At 38.6% G+C, this 20340-nt stretch overlaps 1 protein-coding gene across 1 annotated transcript in view; it reads right to left on the bottom strand.

The window, feature by feature from the left end:
* The window catches only part of LOC143857933 (GATA transcription factor 28-like), a 43301-nt gene that overhangs the window by 7802 nt on the left and 15159 nt on the right, over positions 1 to 20340 (bottom strand). The window contains exons 2-5 of the mRNA XM_077368485.1: positions 17563 to 17634; positions 17299 to 17429; positions 3775 to 3876; positions 3498 to 3603 (exon numbers count right to left, since the gene is read on the bottom strand). Coding sequence (XP_077224600.1) covers positions 3498 to 3603; positions 3775 to 3876; positions 17299 to 17429; positions 17563 to 17634 — 411 coding nt within the window. The remainder of the gene's footprint in view (positions 1 to 3497; positions 3604 to 3774; positions 3877 to 17298; positions 17430 to 17562; positions 17635 to 20340) is intronic.

Here is a 20340-nt window from a genome sequence, read left to right as displayed (position 1 = left end):
TGGTACAACCCCTTTAGTGTAAAGAAATAATAATATTAAATACATTAGAGGGGCTGTTTGAGTTAAAAACGAGGCTAGTGTATTACTTCCACTGAGTCTTCATGATGTGAACCCACCTGGCACAACCTCCTGTACTCTCTTTACCTTTCCTAGGAAGGAATAGGACTATAGAACTTCGGTTTTCGGAAAAACCAAAATAATTATTGGGAAAACCGAAAACCAGATTTTGTAAAATGTGAAAACCGAAACCGAACCGACTAACCTGATGGCCGAATCGAAATGACCGAAATATTTCGGTTCGGTCAGTTAATTCGGTTTTAACCGAATAATGCACACCCCTACTTCCAAATGGACCATGTGATAGCATAAGGAAGAGGTTTCCATAAATCTTCCCCTAAGCAGTGATAAAAAGCCCCTCCCCAATTTAGAATAACTTCTCATAACTTACATTAACCTGCTAAGATATTAGAATGCCAAAAAAATTATTCTTAGAGCATCTATCCATACTAAAATAATGCCTATTGCATTCACTGTCTTAAAAATGAATCATGTGGCTTTGGAAACTAAGAAATCTTTGAAATTCAAATACCAACAATCAAAACTTTTTAAAATGAAAAAAGACAAGTAGTTTTTCTTTTTCTCTTGATCAATGAGTTTTGGGATCTCTTGCTATGCCAAGATGACCACAGATCTGGCCAATTTGTGAGCCCTTTCCCATTGTCTTTTCTCTTCTTGGCCTCATGTATTTTGGGCATACATGGTACCAAAACTATGGGCTAGCCCACCCACCACACACACACAGATGCATACGCATGTACACAAAACAACTTGCCCCCTTGCAGAGCCAATGGAGTCATGAGAATGTGCATCTTCCTGAAGGAGTGCTTTCGAGATTGTCTATGGTAGTTGAAACAGCCCATCCAATCATTGAATAACTGAAACCTTTCCCTTCAAGACCATGAAAGCATGGTTTTAAATTTCTAATGAAAATGACAGGAAACGACCGTAGTGTATCAGTTTTCATCGCCCCGAAACACATATATTAGCAGTATGCTCTATCAGTAAGTGTTACATAATTATATTTATAAAAAAAATGGTGTGTGAAATGTGAAGTATGCATTATGTATAAATATTTATACGAATTACATGTGAAATGTCGCATGTCTGAATGATCAGACATGACATACGGGACATCGCATGTTACTAGGTGTTCGATGTTAAACCCATAGTTACTACTTACTAGCGTGGGAAATGAATTCGGAAACGAAACGTGAAATGGAAATGGGAAATGCATGAAAAAAATATAGGGAAAACAAAAAACAAGAAAACGATAGAAAATCATAAAAGAAACATACATGAAACAAAAGGAAAACACGAAATATGTGGTTTTGTAGATTTAAATTTTGTTAATTTCAAATTTCTATTTGAATTGTTCCTATTTTTTTATTACAATATATGCTATTCTTTTCTTTTTTAATATCTATTCCACAATTTTTTAAGTGCTTTTTCCAAAATGATTTTTGTAAGTTCCACACATGTTTCACATGCATTTTCTACGAGTGTTGCGTACGTTTATCACACGTTTCACACATGATTTACATAAGTTTCTCATATGTTTCCCATGTGTTTCAGAAACATTTGTCCAATTTTTTTATCATGTTTTTGAAACGTTTCCGAAATGCAGGAAACGCGTTTTAGGGGAAACGAGTTTCCGACCTGCGAGAAAAATGCATTATGTATAAATATTTATACGAATTACATGTGAAATGTTGCATGTCTAAATGATCAAACATGACATGTGGGACATCGCATGTTACTAGGTGCCGATGTTAAACCCACAGTTACTAGGGTGGGAAATGAATTCAGGAAACGAAACGTGAAACGGAAACGGGAAATGCATGAAAAATATATAGGGAAAATAAGAAACGAGAAAACGATAGAAAATCATAGAAAAAACATACATGAAACACAAGGATAACACGAAATATGTGGTTTTGTAGATTTAAATTTTGTTAATTTCAAATTTCTATTTGAATTGTTCTTATTTTTTTATTACAATATCTGCTATTCTTTTCCTTTTTAATATGTATTCCACAATAAGTGTTTTTTTCCAAAATGATTTTTTTAAGTTCCACACATGTTTCACATGCATTTTCTACGAGAGTTGCGTACGTTTATCACGTGTTTCACACATGATTTACATAAGTTTCTCATATGTTTCCCATGTGTTTCAGAAACATTTGTCCAATTTTGTTATCATGTTTCTGAAACGTTTCCGAAATGCGGAAAACGCGTTTTAGGGGAAACGAGTTTCCCACCTGCGACAAACGCGTTTTAGGCGAAAAGTGTTTCCCCCCACCCAAGGAGTTTCCGACAACTATGGTTAAACCATTACGGATGGTTGTCTTGCATAAATGAGTTTCTAAGTGTGTATTTATACCTCCTATAACATTTCATGAAGTTTCATCTTAGAATTCTATCAATTACTTATGTTTCCATACATTTCTGTGATTTTACAGGTTTCCACCGAAATTCCAAACAGAAACTGAAAGGTTTTCATTTCCATGGCAGCCGAGACAAAAATTTAAAACCTTGCATGAAAGGCTATTTTGATCAATGTGAGGACTTAGAAATACTAGGATTTGGTAAGGGCTGTAATGAGATGGAAAGAAGAAATCCAAATCAGATATGTGTAGGGTTACTTGGTTCGTTGTAAATAAAATGACAAGCAAGTGGGCTGTGATTATCAAATAAGGAGCATTGATATCAGGTCCCAAAAAAATGTACAAAACCAATCCATATATAACAAGCACAATGTGTAGTACTATTGTAAATGAAGGGGCTAGGTTCAAATTAAGACAAAGAAATCAAGAGAGAAAATAATTGATACTAAACGTAAAAATGGAGCAAGAGCTCTCTGAACTTTGAACAATTCAATATAAAACATAGAATCCCCTAAAAAGGAACTAATTATAGACTGAAAACAAGGCTTAACCCACCTACAAGATGCCCTCTATCAATTACCAAGTCAATCTAGCCACATATATTACCAAATAAAAGCTTCCTAATCTTAACCAAGCATCAACATGACAATAGAAACCGACGTAGAGAAACCCATCTGCAGTTTTATCCATCTAGACCTCCTTCAAAATATATTGAAAACAACTCAGATTACTTAAAAATTATCATAATTTTTGTGACTTAATTTTCTATTTTGAGACTCACAACATGTGAACGTCACAAAATATGTAGAATCATCAGTATAGTTCTCAAAAAAATTGAGACAAGATATAGATGTTTTAACATAGGCACATGAAGGTCAGAATCTCAGAAATATGCTCAACCAATATATATTTTTTCCCAGAAGTTCTAACTAACTATGCACCAAAGCATGTCCCAGTTATGTAGTGGAAATAAAAAATTTAATATTGCATAGCGAAACATACAATACATTTGAGAAATAACCACGACATTCGGCCTTCCAGATTTATACCGACCTTGTTTGCCCACTTCAGTCCACAAGCATTGCATAGGGTCTTCGGGCCAGCAGGCCCTCTACGCATCATCGGAGTTGATTTTTCATTAGTGCCACAATGTTGACATCTGCATACACCACATAAAGATTAGAAAAACAAGATACAACAACCGAAGCACAAGTATAATAACACCTTGAAAGAAACACAAAAGTAGTTGAAGAAAGTTCCATTCATTAGAAATGATTACGTCCGACCAAACGAAAAACATCCACATGACAAAAGATGGCCAGAAACTTACGCAGTCACTTGAGTGTTCTGTGAAGGTTCAAAACCTGGAGGCGATACCGGTTCCTCAGAACTTGCATTGGATGATGCAAACTGGCCTTTCTTACGATGCATCCTAAAGGTCAAATATGCAAGTAAATTTAGATGATCACTCATTCAAGAAAAAAGGTAGTACTTGTTGGATAGGTATCCTAATAATTCATTTTCATAAATACAAAAGGAGGTAAATTCATACATCAAACAATCGCAAAAGCAAATTGTAATAGTAAAAGAGCATCATGAGAATGAGTTTTTTTTTTTATCGATAACAGAAGTTAATAGAAAAAACTGGGTGATACAAAGCAGAAGCAGCCAAGGACGAGTTGTCCCAGGATCAGTACAGCTCTCACACACGCATTACACTACACATCACACTAGCGGAAATGTATGTCTCATCATTAATTCTGGTCTTTTTATTCATTCCTTTACCAACATGTCAGCCATGTCATTAGAAGATATTGGTTTATGGTCAAGCTTAGGTCTGAGCCTTCAACATAAATGAAGTACCTTGAGTATGAAACGTGAGTCTCCATGGGCCCGCTGACCATCATTGAGCCCATGAGATTGCATTTTTGGAATCTCCTTCAATTATGAGTTTTCAAACAGTGCCTTCCTAAAAAAATCGAAGCCCAATTAAAAGACCCTTTACTTTCGCTTTGTTTGAATCAGTGTCACCAATTGGGCCAGAATAAGTTGTAATGACTACGTGATTTCTAAAGCTGCCCCCAATGCCAGCTTGAGAAGGATTACCTTTTGTGCTTCCAATAAATTTTAGTTTGATGAATTCCAATGGAGGAGGTTTCCAACGGGTTAAGGATTTTGACTGATATGTTTTCTCCCCAATGGTTACTTTCCAATTTGACTTCATTGATAGATAGAGTTCTCAAGGAGTTCTTGCCTTGTGTCCATTTAATTAAGTCCATTTTTATTTCATTTATGATCTTACCACACAAGTTACTCCTTTCCTTGAAAATACAAGAATTTTTCCCTCCATAGATGTCGTAGGACTACATAAGGTGCTAATCTCCATAGTAACTTTCCAACATCTTCCTCGTCGCCATCGTAAATAAGAAAACCACGACTCTAAGGGGAGCTAATGAGCACCATAATATTAGCCAAGAAAAGCATGTGTTGTGAACCTCCCTCCACCAACCTTGGAAAAAAGATTTTACCGATAAGTATATCCTTGAGTAACTGGGATCCAAATCCTAGTATCTGGTTCTCAAGAAAAGTAAATCCGATCAAGCCCCAATGATGCAGTCTAGGATGTCAATCCCAATGTGTATGTCCAAAGGTTAATGACCCAACTAATGGGCCTATCCCCCCTTTCCTCATATCTATCTTGAATTCTCACCACTCTATGGCTTACTCAACTCAACTTAACTCAACTAAGCCTTTGTCCCAAACTAGCTGGGGTCGGCAAGTGAATCCTTTAGAAAATTTCATGAAGAAGGTGAAAGAATGTACCCGGCTCAAATTGACTAAGTCTAATCCCTCTATGGCTTACTAAAAGATATAAATCAGGAAAGCCAAGGCAAAGCAGGGACTCACCTAATCAAATACCCTCTCAAAAGCTAATCCATCCCCTCCTCCTTACACTAAACCCAACTTTTGACAGTCATCCAAGTTATGATACGAAGTTAAAAATTGACCGCCATGTCCCCGAACCATTTTCTGTCTCTACCCCCTCTCTTTTCAACATTTTTCCCCACTAATGGTGTGCCATAATGAATCTTTTATTAACCAAACCTCCAAAAACGTTTTCCCATGACAGCTTTGTTCCTCCCTTATAAAAAAAAAAAGGGCGGCCCAGTGCACGAGGCTCCCGCCATTGCGGGGTCTGGGGAGGGCTAGATGTACGCAGCCTTACCCCTGCTTTGCAGAGAGGCTGTTTCCGTGACTCGAACCCATGACCACAGGTCACAATGGAGCAACCTTACCGTTGCGCCAAGGCTGTTTCCTCCCTTATATTACGCTTAATTCATTTTCCTACTTGTTTCCAAGGTCCATTGAATCTGGTCCATATTTTGGGAACTTAATTATTGTGGTTTCCTTTACAATCTACGCATGGCGGGCATGCTTCTACGCATATCCATGTGCCACCTTCATTTGGTTGAGATGTGAAACACGGGCAGCAAGTAACACCACGTGTCAAGGCTATCCCATTCACTATCGCGAAGTTTTCTTTAGTCTCTTCTCAATTGTTGATAGCCCTAGCCCCACCGCAAAGTTTTCTTTTGCATGCTTTTTTCTAATATCTGCGCCCCCCCCCCCCCCCCCCCCCCCCCCCCACAGACACGCACGCATGCACACGAGGCGTATAAGATCGAGGATAGTCATCCCACGACTTCGCAAGTGATCCACCGTAGGGATTTTGTCGAGATGGGTCGTCCAAACGAAGGTGCAAACTCTAGGAGAACGTTCTCCGTGCTCTAATCGCAGGCGTACTGGTGTAGAAGACGTAGTTGGCTTAAGGCAGTGGTAGAGAGAATCACGGTTTTAAATTTTGATTTCGGGCATCAGAGAAACCGAAACAATTCGATTTGGGTATGAAACTCTGACCAAAATGTTGTAAAATCGCGGAAATATTTCGGTACAAAAACACGGCAGATATTCAGTAAGATTCTTCGCCACCTGGTTTTTCTTTTTCATTTTATTTTGGGCGATGATATTTTCCCAAACCTCCAAATCATTTAGGTTGACATACATCTTTCCACTTGACCAAGTGGAATCTCCTAGTCACCGACTCATCCCATAAGAAATTGCTATACAACTGCTTGATGCGTTTAATCACATTGGCAGACCATGTTCATGGTGATAATGAACATGAGAGAGCACAGATATATAATATACCTAGGAAGAATGTTGTTTCCGAAGCACCGGGATCTTCTTGCTTATCATATTTGGGCCTTGACAGATTTATATTTATCAAACCAAAACCATTTCACTTAAATGTCCGCATGCCGAAGTTGTGGAACAAAAATGATATCACAAAAGCTACCAAGGGCTATAGTGAGTGAGCTGACTATTTATTTACGTCCCGTTCCTAACCTTAAAGAAGACATAGGAGAGGTGTTTGATGAGCAGATTATGTACACTAGAAGGGGTTATCATAAGTATCTTATTCGATGGAAAGGACGACCATTATCAGCTATTAGGACAAATTTCGTAGAATCTCAATATGTAAATCAATGATCCTTATAACCACTACAGTTTTATTTACTTGACAGGGTCGAGTTTTTTCAAGCAAGGGAGAAACGATAGGGATCAGTTTAACATACTCGGCTGAAGTCATAAGAGAGAGCATCAAGTCCAAGCTCTTGTTTTAAAAGTCATGATGAAGTGGGGCCCATAGGAACCACCACTAGTTTTTGAAGAGCATCAGAGATTAATAAGGATGGAGGGCTGATTATGCAATATATTCCAGATATTGTTTGCCAAGAATTAAAGAGCCCAGTCCTCGTGGGGCTCACATTATTCTAGCCGCAGTTTTATTTTCCATAGCCTTTATCTGTTAGTGTTAATAATTATTAGTAGGATGAGTGCTAATAATGGGGGCCACACAATCCACATCTTCTTTTTGTCGCTAGTTTATTTTTGTGAATTTTTAAGTGAGAAGTTACTAAAATTTAAGACATTTATCTATTTTAAGTCAATAAGGACTACATTCTAGGGTTTTATTTGTTATTAAGAGTATAAGTCTAGAAGAGACTCGAAGTCACAGAGAAGTTTATATATGTAAGCCCTAGGTCCATCAAAGACGGACTTTATGAATGAAGAAAAAAAATCTTTTCAGCAATCATTGCAAAATCATGGATTTTTGTCTGCTCTCCAAGGTCGGATGCCTTGGGTGCGATGCTTAGGGCGTCACTAGTGTGAAGCTAAAATAATTATCATTTATTGTTCTCTTAATCTCAGGTATTTACTCCATCCTTTTATTTCTTTTCCACTTCCAAAAAAAAAATCTCATGTATATAGATCTATTCTATATTCTTTAGTATTGTGTTTCTACTCATAGATCATATTCTTTATTTTTAAGTTTTGTGTTTCTACACACAGATTGTGTTCTTTGTTTCTTTTTTTGAAAGGTAAACTCTTAGATCGTATTATTTTCTCCATTATTTTTTTATTCACCTTCTAGCTAATCAATATTCTCATCCTCTCCCAATTTTTATTCATTTAGGATTTTAGAGGGGTTTTTGCACACACACACACACAAAAAGTCTACTATTTGCAAAAGCAGTCAAAGGGGAGTCACCACATTTGGCTGCATTTTGCAAATCCAGTCATGTCATCAATTTGTGACAGAACTACACACGACATTTTTATTGCTTATAAAATTATCAAAATGCCCTTATATGAAAAGGTGATGGCAGCGGGATGTGAAACAGGTGTGCTGCCCAAAAACAGGGGTTAGTGGATCTTCATTGCACTTTTTTCAACTTCACTTTAACAAATAAAGTTCCCTAATTTTACCATGGATGATGGCAGTGAGACGTTAAACAGGGTGCACTGCCCAAGAACAGGGGTTACTGGATCTTCATTGCACTAGACAAAAAAAGCTCCCTAATTTTACCATGGACTCCTCTTTTTTAGTCGTAGTTTCGTATTTTGACAACAGGGAAATGGGATTTTTATCACTCCTCATCTGTCCACCAACTACTCCTTGGGGGTTTTGGAGTCGCACATGGGCATAGAAAGAAGGCGACCAGTTTTCCCATGAAAAGAGGGAAAAATTAAAAAAGGTTAAATTAATCCTATCACTTAATTAGATTAAATAAATGGCATATTTAATTTAATACAATTAAGTTTAAAATTGAGGTCGTTTTAGTCTTTTACATAAAAGGGCATTTTTGGTATTTTCCAAGTAAGAAAATATGCAGTGGGTATTTCCATCACAAATTGATGACATGACTGGATTTGAAAAAACCATCCAAATGCAATAACTGCCTTTGTTAATTGTCAAACGATAAGACTTCTTTTGCAAATAAGGCAAAGTAGGTGACTTCTTCTGCAAAAACCCCTTTTAGTTATTCATCTCCAACCCTACAATCAGGTTAGATATGAATTGTTTGATCATTCATATTGCATTCAAATCAATTAAGTACACTTGTTTCAACCTACTTGCATCTTAGATATACTATATCTATTAAATATGAGCATTTCATACCCTTTTTTTTTTTGAATGGCATGAATGAGCATTTCATACCTATTCTATTACATCAACCTAATTTTATCTTAAACCTAGTAATAGGAAGATCCAAGATTTTCCCTTTCTAGTTTCTCATTCCATTGGTCCAGCATCACGTGTACGCTTGAACCCAACAGTCAGAACTTCACACACATGGTTGGCAACATTGCACCTCGAACACAGCTTGTTAGAGGTTAAAAAAATCATGAAAGTTAAACCAGTAACTCATAGCAATTCAATCGCTTGGATTGCCTGAAGGCAATTCAAGCGAAAATCTTTGTGGCTTAAAAGGGTCTAAATTTTCTTACAAAGCAGAGCCACACTAAAGCTTGAATTGAAGGTGACCCTTTCTCTATTACCAACAGCCTCAAGAGACCTCTTCATGTCCCCGTGCCCTCTATCAGTTTATCTGGCCTATCTAGTCTCTCATAGATCATATTCATTTCTCCGTTGTTCCTTTATTTATTTCTTCTAGTTAATCGATATTCTCATCTTGTCTCAATCATTCATTCATCTAGGATTTTAGACATTCATCTCCAACCCCACAATCAGATAAGATCTAAACTGTTGGATCATTCCCATTGCTAGAATTTGATATTTGATCATTCCCATTGCATTCAAATCAATTAAGTAGCCTTGTTTCAACCTGGTTGCATATTATATATACTAGATATATTAAATATGGGCCTATCCAAAAATTCCTCTGCCTTGGACTAAAAGTCAAGAGGGTAAAGGAGAGAGGAAGGGAGATGCTAAGACGGGTGGGGGATTGGTTTTGTTAGGCTTGTGCTTATTGTTATTTCAAATGGCGGAGTCGTTGCCGATGGTGTAAGCACAAGAAACGGGATCACCCAACTCGAGTCATAACCTCACCTCCGAGGGGGGTATGTGGAAAGGAAGAAGTAAGGAGGAATCGAACTGGAGGCCTGGGGACTGGCTTTGCCCATCTTGCAACTACCTTAATTTCAAACGGCGGGGCAGATGCCGGCGGTGCCATTTGGACAGTAAGGAAGATGTTTCACATTTTGGTGTGAATCCCATCAATCCGGAAGCCCATCGGCTAATGTTAGTAAGGAGGTTGACCGGTGGCCTAACTCTGGGGTGATCTCCTCATCATTCGAGGGAGAGATCTCGGCTTTATCTATTTCGGGTAAGGAGGTGGAAATGAGGTTGGATACCCTAAAATCTTGCTTGATAGGAAGGAGGAAGGACACATTTGGAACCCTAAAAGAACTTTGGATGTGGGCTAAAAGAACTTGGGATATCCCCTCCCTTCCTTGCCCATGTACCCTGTCAAAGGATGAAGTCCTGTTTATGTTTGAATCGGAGGAGGAGGTTGGCGAGATTCTGGCTAAGGGAAATGAGGTTTGGGGTAATCATTTGAATTCTCTGTCCACCTGGAGCCGAGAATATGTTCAAGGTACAGAAGTACTTTGGGTTAACTTCTATGGTATCCCACTACATGTATGGGCTACTTCAACGGTTGAAGCCTTAGCAAATATGTTTGGCCTGGTTCTGGAGGTGAAAATAGAAAGGAGCCATAACCAGTGTATGGACTTTGTGTCCGCTAAAATTCTTGCTCCTTGGTGGAAGTTATCCCCCTCCTTTGTTCAGATTCGGACCTCAAGTCATTGTTACACAGTCGGAATCGAAGTCCAGAATATTGGGCCTCAGTTGGGCTCCGATGCTGCTCATTGTGAGTCCTCCCACTGTTCGGGCCTACTGCTCTCCACGAAGGAAGAACCTGTGAGGGATCGTAATCCGATTTTCGAAATCCAGGGCAGGAGGCCCGTTGATCCTTTGGGGCCCGCTTCTTTGAATTCAAATTTCAAATTTCACTGTCCAGCTGAAGCGGCAAGCAAATTGCAGGGTGATCTTCCTTCCCCCTCTCTGTTTCCCTCTCTGACTGACGGACACGCCTTTGTAACGTCAAACAAACAATCTGGACAAGAATGCCCTTTACCTACTGGATTTGGCCCCACTAAAGAAGGTTTTAGGCAGGAGGGTCTCTACTCTAAACAATCACCTATGCGTGCTAGATCTCCACATATTTTGACCCTGAAGGGTAGGTTTGCGAGGCCAAGGAAAGTGTTGGGAGTCACTAAACCTGGGACTCCCAACCCTTATTTTTTGGATCAATTTCAGGGTTAAAGCCTAGAGCTCGAAAGCTTAAACCTAGACTAGCATGGGAGCAAAGATCTGTAGCGGACCTGTCCGACCGTCATGGGGGTACCCTCGTGGAAAATTTCTCAAGAAAAAGCCGAATACTACCAAAAAGTTTTCTTCAGAATGGCTGGAGGATAAAAGGAAACGTATTGCCATGACCCCTATGAGTTATGGTTGGCTCTCCCAGCTACCCAAGGCATGTGCTGCTTTCGGATGAAGGTTATCTAGGGTCTCACAAGCCTCTGGTTTGGGAGAAATTAGATGATGCGTATTATTGGGGATAGTATCGAGAAAGGTCGCATCTACTATTTAATGACTTTGACAGTGGTATTGTAGAGAGGGTGCTACCCAGAGGAATGATTACCTTCATTTAAAGAAAGGAAGAATTGAGATCTCTGTTTTGGGAAAGGACCTAAGGTAGTTTAAAACTTTTTTATTAAAGTATTCAATTTTTCGCTGTCTTTTGTATCATGGGAAGTCGAAGAGGTCTCCTTGATTTGGGTCGGATGGCAACGAGTACTACGGCGCTATAAATGCCTATTTATTGCATGATAAGATCTTTGTACGCTATAATGAGTTTGAGATTGGACACTTGGTCCTTGGTCAGTGGCCATACTGAGGCGGTGACCCAAATTCACAAAGGTAGGAGTAGCCACCTTTCTTGTCCCTTCGCTTCCTATGTAAATAGTAAGAGTAGAGGAAAATAAAAAACAGAAGAAGACCAGATGGAAAAGTTGAACGATACTCCCTCAGCCCGTTCCTCTGCTTTGAGTACTCTGATGTTGGGGCAGAAGAGGAAGCGGACCGTGGACTTTAATCGAGATGGAGGAAACTCTGTGCAGGATAAAAGCTATGGTTTATAATGAAGAATTGGCCTCCAAATTATCACCAACGCCGAGAAAAGTCATTAGGGACTTCTTGAAAAGACAATGGAAACTCTTTAAAGAGGCAGCCAATAGGAGGCCTGAAGCCTTCTTTAGCATAACCGGGTCGCACAATGTTAAAGAAACTCACTCGCCCATGCATAAGCACCCCTTTTTTACCAAATTCTTGGCGGATGAAAAGAATCTGAGGCTTCTTCGATGGGATGCAGATAAGGCGACGGGGATTCAGAAGTTGGAGGCCATGATTAAACAGAAAAGGGCATCTGAAGAAAAGGATCTAAACGATGAGGAGCTCTCGGCTATTAGTCTAGATGAGGAGGTTTTTGCATCCAAGATTGAGCGACTTCTGTCGGAATTATAAGAATGCTCATCTTAAGGGGAGTTCATTCAAGATCTTTATTAGAAGATTGTACAAGTTTTTGAACGACACTCCCTCAGCCCGTTCCTCTGCTTCGAGTACTCTGGTGTTGGGGCGGAAGAGGAAGCGAACCGTGGACTTAATCGAGATGGAGAAAACTCTGTGCAGGATAAAAGCTATGGTTTATAATGAAGAGTTGGCCTCCAAATTATCACCAACGCCGAGAAAAGTCATTAGGGACTTCCTGAAAAGACAAAGGAAACTCTTTAAAGAGGCAGCCAATAGGAGGCCGGAAGTCTTCTTTAGCATAACCGGGTCGCACAATGTTAAAGAAACTCACTCACCCATGCATAAGCACCCCTTTTTTACCAAATTCTTGGCGGATGAAAAGAATCTGAGGCTTCTTCGATGAGACGCAGATAAGGCGACGGGGATTCAGAAGTTAGAGGCTATGATTAAACGGAAGGGGCATCTGAAGAAAAGGATCTAAACGATGCGGAGCTCTCGACTATTAGTCTAGATGAGGAGGTTTTTGCATCCGAAATTGAGCGACTTCGGTCGGAATTATAAAAATGCTCATCTTAAGGGGAGTTCATTCAAGATCTTTATTAGAAAATTGTACAAGTTTTTGATAAGTATATATCAGGGTTTTGTAAGGTTTTTCAGGGCTCTTGGAGTAGAGGCATTTTGTTTTTGGTCGGTTATAGATTCAGAAGGATCTAAATCAAAGGATGGGATGATTATGAAGTGACTTAAGGAATTTTTGGTTTCTTTCTTTTGGCCGGGGTATGATCTCCTGGATCCCATACGTTGTAAAACATAGAGGGACTCTTGGTACCTATCTTATGTAATCTTCGTATGATTTACAATATATATATATATCATATTTCAAAAAAAAATATGGGCCTGTCCATACCTATTCTGCTGCATCAAGCTGATTTAACCTTTCTAGTTTTTTATTTTCTTTTTTTTGAAAAATTTTTACTTTCTAGTTTCTCATCCCTTTGGCCTCGCATCAAGTATATGCTTGAACCAAACAGCAAAACCTTCATACACAAGGTTAGCAATATTGCACTTTCAACTCTCAACATGTTAAAGCCAAAAAACAAGATGATGCAAGTTAAATCAGTAACTCATTATATTTCAATTGCTTGGATTGTCAGGCAATTCAAGCGAGAATTTTTGCAGCTTGAAGGGCTCTAATTTTCTTACAAAGAAGAGCCATATTAAAATTTGACTTGAAGGAGACCTTTTCTCTATTACCAACTCTGCCTCAACAGGGCTCTTCCCATCCCCATGGCGCCTCTATCTGGCCTATCTAGTTATGCATGACGGTCTATGGGAGGAGAGAAAGAGAAGGTGGTCTAATCTTTTTCAAAAGAGAGAAAGAGAGAAGGCGATTTACTAATCGGAGAGCTCCAATCAGGTGTAAATCTAGATCAGATTGATTATCTTAGGTTTCTAGGAAGATTTGTTTGTTGGATCAAGTAGATATAGGGTTATGGTTAGGATCTTATCAGGTGTGAATCTAGATCAGATCAGTTATCTTAGGTTTCTAGGAAGATTTGTCTGTTGGATCAAGTAGATATAGGGTTATGGGTTAGGATCTGAACCTTAGGGTGATTTACTATAGTTTGATGACGATCAAATCATCAGAACATCAATCGGAATAGAAGAAAAATAGATAAACAGATATTCGACATGGACTGTGTTGCATGGATTTGGATTCGTGTGTCGGGATCCGACACGGATTCGAGGTGCTGGATTCAGTAAACCCCAAAAAGTAGGATTCGTGGATTCTGTAATTTCTAAACAAAATAAATTTTAAAAATTAAATATAATAAATATGTGTATATTCATTAAACAATTTCGGGTGGAGGGTCGAGGCCTTAGAGTTTTAATTAAGAGAGTCGAAGGAGGAAGGTGGCGCTAGGGCTTTTATAACAAGAGTATGGCTCGTGCTTTCAAATAAAAAAATTTAAGAAGAAAACATAGTTAAAAGGAAAATATATAGGATTCACATTTTCAATGAGACAACAATGAATCAGATTCGCCTGAAAAAAGAGGATTCATGTGGACAAGGCTACAATAAGAATACAGGTGTGTCCCACGCGAATCCAAGTCCGATTCGGGTGTGGAGACATGTCGAAGTGGATTCGGCATAGAGGACAAAGAATCCATGCAACACTGGACATGGATGGATATATAGGATTCACATTTTGAATGAGACAACAATAATGGATTGGATTCGTCTGAAAAAAGAGGATTCATGTGGGACACGGCTACAATAAGAATCCGGGTGTGTCCCACGCAAATCCAAGTCCGATTCGGGTGCAGAAATGTGTCAACGTGGATTCGGCATAGGTGGCAAAGAATCCATGCAACACAGGACATGGATGGCTCAAATCTGATCCCAGATTCAAATCAGACTGTTGGATTAACTTGAATTTTGGATATGTTATACAAAATGGTAGAGTAGGATTTTCTCCCCAAAATTGGACATAAACAAACCGTTGGATCGTGAGATGAAATAAGACTGATTTTCAAGACTGTTTCTTGGTCCAATATCGAATCAAGAATGGATTTCAAGAATCGGCTAATAGGGTTTGTAAACTAAGAGGGGATGGAAAGAGGGAATGGAATCGGAAGATTATGAGAAAATGAGAAAGGTGGATTTGAAAGTGCTGAAGGAAAAGGGAAAGTTGAAAGGCGTAGGAAAAACAGGTGAAGAAAATAAACAGAAAGAACGGATGATAAATACCTGGAATCACTCCAGGTCACCCTAAGGCTTCGCACCCATGAGTTGTGACCTCGCACCGCGATCTAAGCGTCACACCTAGACAATTCAATATTCACTCTTGGAATGAAGGCCACCTTCAAGACTTTAAGTTACTGATCAATAATCTCTCTTGATCAAAGAAAAAGGCATCTAACCCCCGACAAATAAGAAATAACTAAAATATTTATTAATCCAACCATCATCATCATAGCATCAATGGCCCTACACTTACAATATATAAAATAAAAGAAGAGAACTAGAAAGTTCCAAAACCCTAAAACAAAAACCTAATAGACTAAAATAACCTCTAATGACTTAAAGACTCTTCTCGCTTAAAATTCTCATAATACATGTCAACGTATGTGTGTGAGAGAGGAGGGGTGCTTAAAAGACTTATAACTGAAAGAACTTGAGGCTCTGTTTGGATGCAGATGGTTAACATGTAGATTAGGGGTATAAGTAGTCAATAGGGAGGAGACAAACTTTTGTAATGTTTGATCTAACAAGGATATACCAGATAGAATAGTGACAAGTAGTGTTTGGTTGCTAATCTCGTAAGTAATGGGAGGGGGTGTCATTACCAATACATAGAGAGAGAGAGAGCAAAATTCTACTCGAAGAATTTTACTATTTTGGAGAAATGAGGCATGGAGGGTACAAGAGCTCAAGAGTGCCACGTCACCAGACAAGCAATAATTAGCTATGATTCTTGTCTAGTAGTCTCCACGGATAGTGATGCTAAATTGGCAAACAAACACCAAAAAGTGCATTATTTTGCTTGGGGATTGCTTAAGGCTCCGTTGCAATTGGCATCCAAACAGAGCCTAAGTGATTTTGATAGTAAAAGACTCTACTACTCCTTTATGACTTCAACAAACAAAATAGGGCGGCCCAGTGAACGAGGATCCCGCAACGAGGGCTAGATGTACGCAGCCTTACCCCTGCTTTGCAGGGAGGCTGTTTCTGTGACTTGAACCCGTGACCACCAGGTCACAATGGAGCAACCTTACCGTTGCGCCAAGGCTCACCCTCTAAAAGCTAAATAAAACTCTTTTAAGATCGACGATAGGCCCCATCTTCGTAACTCATTGATTCTTCATGGCATCTTGGATGGTCCCCCATCATCTGGTTTGTTCAGAGAAATGGAGGACATCATGCCAACCGATCTCTCTTGTTCTCCCGCATCCATCATGAAGAACATTCTCTGGCAGATTAGCTAGTTTTTGGTGCTTCCTGGGGTAAGTATTTTTGTTGAATGGTTCCCATAGCAAGATATTTATTTGACACCAAATGCTTGTATTTGTTTCATTCCTTTTTCACTTTGAATTGTATTTTTCTTTTGTATATTTATGTTCAGGCCCTTTTTGTGGGCCTTGTTTCAGCATTGTAATCTTCAACTTTTAATAATGCACCAGTAAAAAGGATGGAAAAATAAGAGATAAAAGAAAATAAAATGCAGGTAAATGGCTTAAAATAATATAGTAAATGCGGCAACAAATGTGATAAATAATAAGCTATCATATATTTAACAGGTAAAAGATATTAATATATCTGTATTTAATTTTCCAAACCTAGTATTTTAGTTTTTTACTCCTAATACTAAAACTCTGATGCACATGATATTGCATAGATAATATATAATAAGCTATCATATATTTAACAGGTAAAAGATATTAATATATCTGTATTTAATTTTCCAAACCTAGTATTTTAGTTTTTTACTCCTAATACTCAAACTCTGATGCACATGATATTGCATAGATAATATACTCACTCTGTAAGTTTCAATTTTAGCAATGACAAGATAAAGAAAGAGACTAAATAACAGCCCTAAGAGAAAGTTATGTGAAAATATCAAGAAATTTGTTCTGACCATAAATTATGACTACTGATACAACAGTAACACAAGCGCCAGAAAGCAATGTGAGTGAATTATTTAAAAACTATAGGCAAATGTTAAAAAAATATACTAATTTTGTTTTTCGTAATACAACTGAGGAAACAAGGAAATTATCATTATGACAAAGTACTTTAAAGGAAACCGCACAGATTTATGGAAATAGGGCCAATCAGAAATAAATTGTAACACCAGATGTACAGAGTATCCTACTACTATTTACCTGAGAGCAACCTCCTTGCGGACATTATATCGGATTTTCTTATCAAAACATCGGTCTTTTCGCTTTTCACGGAACCTAATCAGAGAAGCGAGTCTCTGTGGAACATTCGAGCGTCGTGGAGTATCGCCGCCCTGCAGGAAATGCAGGTAAAGCAGTTAGTGGACACATCCAACCAGTAACATAATAATAATAATAAGAACAAGAAGAAGAAGAAGAAGAAGAAGAAGAAGAAGAACAATGGAACTTCCGCATGTGCAGAAATACCCTGTTATTCTGATTCGCTTCACCACTGCTATGCATTTCACGCCCACCCAAAAGTAGTAGTACTGCTTGCACCTGTAAGACAGAAAGCAAGTGGTGGAAGTAAATAAAGAGGTGACATGAGAGTAAAAAATGGCTAAAAATAATCCAACAGAATCACTATTTCAACTATTCATATGAACTAACAGTTACAAAACTTCAGTTGACAACAAAGAAGAAGCACACTCGATACAGCAACTTAGTTTGAAATAACAGAAAATGCCTTATGAGATTTACAGAAAGCGTCATTATTACAATTTACAAATATGTCAGATCAGTTTCTTCCCTATTCAAAGGGCATTAATATATAATGACAGTTTTAAAGTGAATAAAATTATCAAGATTAGAAGAAAAAAAATAGCAAGAAAAGAAAAGAAAGTAACAGCGACTCCAAAGGGTTAACAATGCATCGAGATATGTATCTCTAGTCCTCTATAAGTCTATACCAACCAAAGCATGGCAGGCAATGAATTTAATAAATGAAGAACTAGATCTTCAGGATCGTCCAAAGGAAATGCAACCACTTTAACTCAAACAAAAGATGTCAAAGCTACTACATAAATATTTTTTCTATAACTATAATATCACCAAAAACTATCCACGCAAAAGAGAACAGCATAAAAGAATTCTCTCTCTAATCAAATTTTTATGACAGGTCAAAAAAATAATTCTCTCCACTACTTCTCTTGCACTTCCAAAATTTCAATTACAATGGCGAATCCACAGCTGAAAGCTGGTCCAGGACTCCCAGCAATCAAAGGTACATCAAATAAACTAGTAATCCCATATTATGTTGAGAAAATATGTGCTAAAATCTATATTAATGACACTGCAGAATTGGTCATAGAGTGACCTAACATTCAGTAATTAAACGCAAAAGCCATAGTTGGATGGGTGACATAGGATGCGCAATGGGATAGAATTTCAAAAACAGTATAGGGACTAATTTGGTAGGAAAAAATCAATTAGAAGGTGAACTAGATGGGATCCAATTACATGTGGGCGAGATTTGAAATCAGAATCACAATAGGAAACATAGGTGTGTTAATACCAATTTATATGACAGGTCAAAATACCCAGAAATTTTGAAACAGATCCAAAGGTCAGATCTTCTTGTGAACTTATTGGACTTTGGATCACAGAGAACCTTGATCAAATAGTAGGATTAGGATTCAAGATGGAGCTCTCAAAAATTGGAAGAAACACTTAGAAATAGTCTGTCTCAATTCAAGATGCAAACTGAATTATTTGAACAGTAGAACAAAGATTGGAAGGAAAGATTGAAATTGGAGAATTATAAGCACATTTAATGGAGAAAGGGAGAAGAAGATAGTTACCAAGGCATCACAACGTTAAGTTTGACCAAGGCATCGTACCAAGATTGAAGGTATGAAATTTTTATCCATGGTGTAGTAAAAAGAAATTCTGGCCATATGCCCATTAAAACAGATCCCTCTGCACGGATTCTAGTGACTTCTTCTTGACTTGCATTACTGCATAGTAAGTCTCCTTCCAAATTTGGATATTAAATTCCATGCAAATGTTGAGTAGTCAATTTCTCTTTAAACTTCTAATTAGGATTCAATTAAAACAATTCAACAACAAAACTATCCTAGTGGCTTGACTTACTAAAGCTAGTCTAACCAAATTAGGAAAACTTTTTATTTATTTTTATTTTTTTGAAAAGTAACGATTTCGTCAAAAGCAAGAATACATGGGAGGAGACAAGGTGTCCAACAAACAACAATAGAAAACAGAGGCCAGCAACGACCCAGTTACAGACAAAACATAAAAAGCCCTAACCCACCATCGGGCCTGAGAATGTTATATCCCCATTTTCTAGGCCCTCATTCCGCGATTTATCCACTTGACCAATTGCCAACCGCTTCGTGCGACTGAGCATCGGCTGAATGAAAGAGCATAAATCGTGGATCTCCAATATTACATCAGCTAGACCTAGGACCTTGTTCATCGCCCATGCTAAAGCATTCAAAGAATCTCCTTCTAAATTAAGAGATGCATTCATCGAATTTGCGTAGCACCTCAGCCCCCATGAAAGCAGACACGCTTCTGCTTCATTGCAGTGTTTAAAAACTCCTTGACTCAACAAGGAACTCGCCCGAGTCGACTCCTTTTTAGCTGGGCCGCATTCCGCATTGCACCACATCCGCATTCTGCGTTTTGCCCTACATAGTCAATAAACTCCTTTGACTCTCCCGAGTTATGACCGCGTCAACCGTGTTCTTAGCCGCGTCCGCACCGAGTAGACAAGGATTTTCCTTGGCCGCGTTCTGCATCACATCCGCGTTTTTAAACACTGCTTCATTGGATCCACATACTCCAACTGGTCCAGAGAAAGATTGAACGATGTGACCTTCCAAGTCTCTAAAAAGGCCACCAATCGCCGCACAACTCAGAGTCCCTTTAGAACAGCAATCAAAGTTTAAGCTTCATCCATCCTAATGGAGGGAGATTCCATCTTGGAGAAATAATCTTCTTTACTCTCTTGTCAAAGATTCCCTCTTGGAGGGAGCCTCTCTGCAAAGCAGGGGCAAGGCTGCGTACATCTAGCCCTCCCCAGACCTCCCTCGCAATGGCGGGAGCCTCATGCACTGGGCCGCCCTTTTTTTTACTCTCTTGTCAAAGATCAATGTTCTCCAATTCCTTGATATGTCGGAATCCCAAAATTAACTCTTCCTAAAATAACGTGAAAACCTTTACTAAAATAAAAGCACTAAAACC

Source organism: Tasmannia lanceolata, unplaced genomic scaffold (genome assembly GCF_043159265.1).
Source record: "Tasmannia lanceolata isolate RefF3 unplaced genomic scaffold, GAP_Taslan_0.1 ptg000025l, whole genome shotgun sequence".
NCBI classification, from domain to species: Eukaryota; Viridiplantae; Streptophyta; class Magnoliopsida; order Canellales; family Winteraceae; genus Tasmannia; species Tasmannia lanceolata.
The sequence above is the reverse complement of the archived record's forward strand: the minus strand, read 5'-3'. Positions and strand labels throughout refer to the sequence as shown.